General features: G+C 37.2%; 1 protein-coding gene across 1 annotated transcript; it reads right to left on the bottom strand.

The window, feature by feature from the left end:
• Positions 1-1,246: 1,246 nt before the first annotated feature.
• Positions 1,247-3,597, bottom strand: LOC112717970 (uncharacterized). Its single transcript, XM_025769887.1, has 4 exons — positions 3,172-3,597; positions 2,484-3,103; positions 2,108-2,405; positions 1,247-1,801 (listed from the first exon to the last, which is right to left on the bottom strand). The coding sequence occupies exons 1-4, from the start codon at positions 3,595-3,597 to the stop codon at positions 1,247-1,249; spliced, it is 1,899 nt and encodes a 632-aa protein (XP_025625672.1).
• Positions 3,598-4,670: the final 1,073 nt, after the last annotated feature.

Below are 4,670 nucleotides of genomic sequence, written 5' to 3'. Positions count from 1 at the left end.
AATTTGCTTTCAAACATGGATGTAAAAGAAGAAAATAAAATCATACTCTGAATTTATAAAGTTAAAATAAAGTTCTAGAGAGCATAAATCAAAATTACTCCTCTTTAAAGTTATGCCTTACTAAATCTAAATCAAGAATAAACATGTACAACTGCGACCTAAATGATTAAACTAAGGAAATCAGCATAACTATTATAATAAAAGATCAAAATTTCTCTCCAACATCGTATTGACCTAGCGAAAAAAATACTCTGTTATGAATCTATGGCCTTCACGTTTTAGAGGATCTAATATTTCATCTCCATACCATGGCAATTTATTCAGATCAAAGCACATTTTCTTAACATGTATATCATCTTGTTTATCTTGTTGGTCTTCGAAAGTTTCAACGTCTTCTTCCGGAACCTTATTCAAATCAAACTGCACGAATCTGTCGATTGCGACAGAGGAGATATCATCTAAATTGTCTTTTGAATCAGATTCTTCTCCATCTAGATTGTCAGGAACTATTTCTCCGGAATATTCAGGTAAGACTGAAAATATCAACATGCATATAACAGAATGAGTATACATAGAAGAAACTAAGAACTCCGAAATCATTAAATACTGACTTAGAAAAAAAACAAACTACGAGATGCTAAGACAATTTTAAAACTAAACGCATATTTTTTACAATTACCATCACATTTGTTAGTAGTTTGGGAAATTTTTTTAAACAGAAGCTCTGTAGCAATTGTTGTGCTTGCAGAGGATGACGAAAAGTCCTCAGTTTTCTCCGATCATGTTCTACCGTCATGTTATGTTCACTATTGTTTTCAAAACGCAACACTAGTGAAATTATATTGCGTAATAGATAGCAAGATTATCAAAAATGCAATCCTAAGAAAAACAACAACTGTAGAAGGAATAAAGATTTAACGTAAACTAACTTCTCTGTATTAAAATCATTGAAAGAAACAAAAAGTCTGCTTTTACTCATGAGAATTCACAATAACATAAATATTTAACTGCAAATAAAAACTACACAAGTATAAAGTAACCAAAGAAAACAACGTACAACGCTGAGTTTATTTAACTTAGTTTATGACAAAAAGATCATTTTTAAATTACATCAAAATGCTTCATACAAGCATTACGCGACATCATCGAAAGACTCTGAACCATTTTCTATGAGGTCTTCTATATCTTCCTCCCTTGTCAACAGTAAATCTCCAATGTCACATTCCACTGACATGTTCAACCCTGACTATGAAGAAAAATCAACTTCAACTTTTTCATTCTCTTCTCCCATGTCATACAAAGCCCTTGGTTTCACATGAACCACAACACTCCAATCCTTAGCTACTTCATCATCCACATAGTATACAAGCTGAGCTTCCGATGCCAATATGTACGGTTCATCTTCTTCACGATTACGAGTGTGTATTGGACGAGAGAAATTAAGGCTAGTAAGCCCCAAATTGTGTTGTTTGATGCCTCTACTGGTAGTGGTATCAGTCCAAACACATTTGAACAATACCACTGTGAAGGAACAGCTGTAATTCAATTTAATTATGTCTACAATTTTTTTGTAATACGGAACATCACCAACAGCCAATCTATTATCACGCATGCTTGCATAACTTCTTGTATTAGATGATACATATACTCCACTATTTTGTGTTTTCATCCCGTTTTCCTTTGTGATAGTTCTAAACTTGTACCCGTTAACATTGTACGCCTCAAAACGTCTTGCCTGAATCATGGGACCGCACGTAAGCAACTTTAGCTCTTTCAAATGAAGCGTACTTTCCATAGGAACCTGGAACCACATAACATTCATGCTTTATATTAAAATCGGTTTTCATATATTACTAATTCCAGGCTAAAAACACATTGGACAGGTTAGTATTCTGTCAACCTCATGCTTGAACCACCGAGGAAATTCTACATGGACGATACTATCTATCTTAGCTTGCGACCTTGTCTGATGATGCAAGCTTCGCTTTGTCTTTTCCCTAAATATACTTTATTGGAGAAAAGAAAATTAGTCCAACTAGTCACTGGGAGAAAAAATTTATATTGGTATTTTAGAAATACAAGCGTATACTTACTCAACGAATGGAACCACGACATCGTAGTTGACTAGCACATGACAATGAGCTTGATGTTTTTTCATTGGAGTGAGTTCGAAATGCGAAACAGCCCCTAATGCCTTTCCAATAGCTGGGAACATACTTCCCCCTGAATTATGAAGAACATCAACGGGCTCATCATCAACTCGCCTTGGTTGGTTGATTCTAGTTTCAATATTATCCAAATACTTAGAATAGAAAGTCAGGATTTCCTCAAATAAATAGCCTTCTGCAATTGAGCCTTCTGGTTGTGCCCTATTACGAACATATTGCTTCAGACGTCCTAAATACCTTTTATATAAATATAATAAAATGCTCAGTATATGCACAATTAATTGATATGAGTGTACTAAAGGGGTTTATCATAACCTTTCTATTGGATACATCCACCTATAATGTATTGGTCCACCAAGAGTAACCTCATCAACGAGATGCACCGTGAGGTGAACCATGACGGTGAAGATGGATGGAGGAAAAATTATTTTCATCTGACACAAGATTTGTACAACATGATTCTGAAGCTCAGCAAGCTGCATAGAGTTTATGGCTTTTCCACAAAGTTCTTGAAAAAATGATGACAAATTTGCAATCACGTTGGACACCGGACTCGGAAGTGCATTCTTCACCAAAATTGGGAGTAATTGTTCCATCAAAAAATGACAGTCATGACTTTTCAACCCAGATAACTTGCGTTGTTGCAAATCAACACAACGAGCAACATTGCTAGAGTAACCATCTGGAAATACCACATTCTGCAGAGTCTTCAGGAATACATCCCTCTGTGAATTTGACATCGCAAATATTACAGGATATTTACCACCTTCCCCCGACCATAATTCAGGCCTTATACCCATGCATTGTAAATCTCTACGAGCTTTAAGATTGTCTTTTGATTTGCCGCTATCGTTTAAGATAGTGAAGACCACATTGTCACACACGTTTTTTTCTATATGCATCACATTGAGGTTGTGACGCAACATCTGATGCTCCTAGTACGGGAGATAAAAGAAAACACTCTTCTTCTTCCAATGCGAGTCATATTCATCCGCATCCTTACCATTGTGTCTTTTTTTACTGTCACAGTTGAACTCTTCCCAAATGAAACATGCACATTAGACTGTTGCCTCAATACATCTGTTCCGGATAGCTTCTTCGGTGGATCTCTACCTTTGACCTGACCATCAAATCTATTCTGGTATAGTCTGTATTTGTGTCCCTGATTCAAAAAGAGTTGATGGCCCATGAAGCACCATTTTTGATGTAGCTTAGCGTCCAAGTTACACGTAGGACAGGATAACCCACTGTGCATATTCCAGCCAGATAGGTTTCCCAATCCTAAAAAGTCGCTGATAGTCCATATCAGTACCACACACATCTTGAAAGTGTTTCCCTTTTTGGCATCATATGTTTCAACACCATTCCATAATTGCTTTAACTCATCTATCAAAGGCTGCAAATAAATATCTATGTCGTTACCTGGCATTTTCGGCCCAGGAATAAGCGTGGATAGAATGAAAGATGTCTGCTTCATGCAAAGCCAGGGAGAAAGATTATACGGAATAAGAATCACAGGCCAGATGGAGTATTTTGTGCTCATATTCCCAAAGGGATTAAATCCATCGCTCACCAAGGCTAGGCGAACATTGCGCGGATCCGTCAAAAAATTAGTATACTTTGCGTCAAACTTTTTCCATGTTTCACCGTCTCTTGGATGCCTAAGAAAACCATCGTTATTAGACGCTTGTTTATGCTATAACATATCATTTGATGTCTTGCTGCACATGAATAACCGATGCAGTCGTAGTATGAGGGGAAAGTAACGAAGAGTCTTGGCTGCTATAGGTTTTCCATTTCTCTTCACTGGTACATTGAGCCTAATAATAGATCCCTTTTTAGTCTTCTACTTCCATCTTGAACACCCACATTTCTTGCACATAGTCAAGTTCTCATCATCACCTCGGTACAGCATACAATCATTTGGACAAGCATCTATCTTGGTATATTCAATACCCAACTTTGTTATTGTCTTCCTGGCTTCATACACTGTCCTTAGCAGTTTTGCTTGTTCGAATGCGTTCCGAAGTAAGTCAAGAATCATTGTCATTGCCTTGTCACTCACACCGCACATACACTTAATATGATAAAGCTTCACTAGGAACGACAATTTGGAGTACTTTGAGCATCCAGGATATAACTCTTGCTCTTCGTCTGACAGTAGATCATTAAAATCCCGCGCCGCGTGACTTGGACCTTCATACAAGTACGGTAACACGTCTTCATCATCTTCTACATGTTTGATTGTTGTGATGTCCTCACTCCCATGTTGCATCATGAAATTGAATGCTTTGTTGACTATTTGGTGCATTTGATTCACTTGGGGTATCAGATTTTCATCTACTCGTTCCAATCTAGGTCTCTCTTCAACCGGCTTTTCACCATGACGCAGCCAAATATTATATCCAGGGGAAAATGGTCGTAACAACAGATGGTCATATGCATCCTCTTTTGTTTGCATAAGTTGAAACCCGCATTTAGGACATGGACACTTTATCATGC

The sequence above is a fragment of the Arachis hypogaea genome, chromosome 10 (assembly GCF_003086295.3).
Source record: "Arachis hypogaea cultivar Tifrunner chromosome 10, arahy.Tifrunner.gnm2.J5K5, whole genome shotgun sequence".
In the NCBI taxonomy this organism is placed as follows: Eukaryota; Viridiplantae; Streptophyta; class Magnoliopsida; order Fabales; family Fabaceae; genus Arachis; species Arachis hypogaea.
This window is presented reverse-complemented; position numbering and strand designations above follow the sequence as displayed.

Bases quoted from the DNA above. Each gene is read 5' to 3' on its own strand.
- LOC112717970 (XM_025769887.1), bottom strand. From the start codon at position 3,597: ATGCCAGGTAACGACATAGATATTTATTTGCAGCCTTTGATAGATGAG. The intron at 2,406-2,483 runs GTTATGATAAAC...TTTATATAAAAG, and splicing joins TGGATGTATCCAATAGAAAG to GTATTTAGGACGTCTGAAGC. The intron at 1,802-2,107 runs GTTCCATTCGTT...ATGTGGTTCCAG, and splicing joins TAGTCAACTACGATGTCGTG to GTTCCTATGGAAAGTACGCT.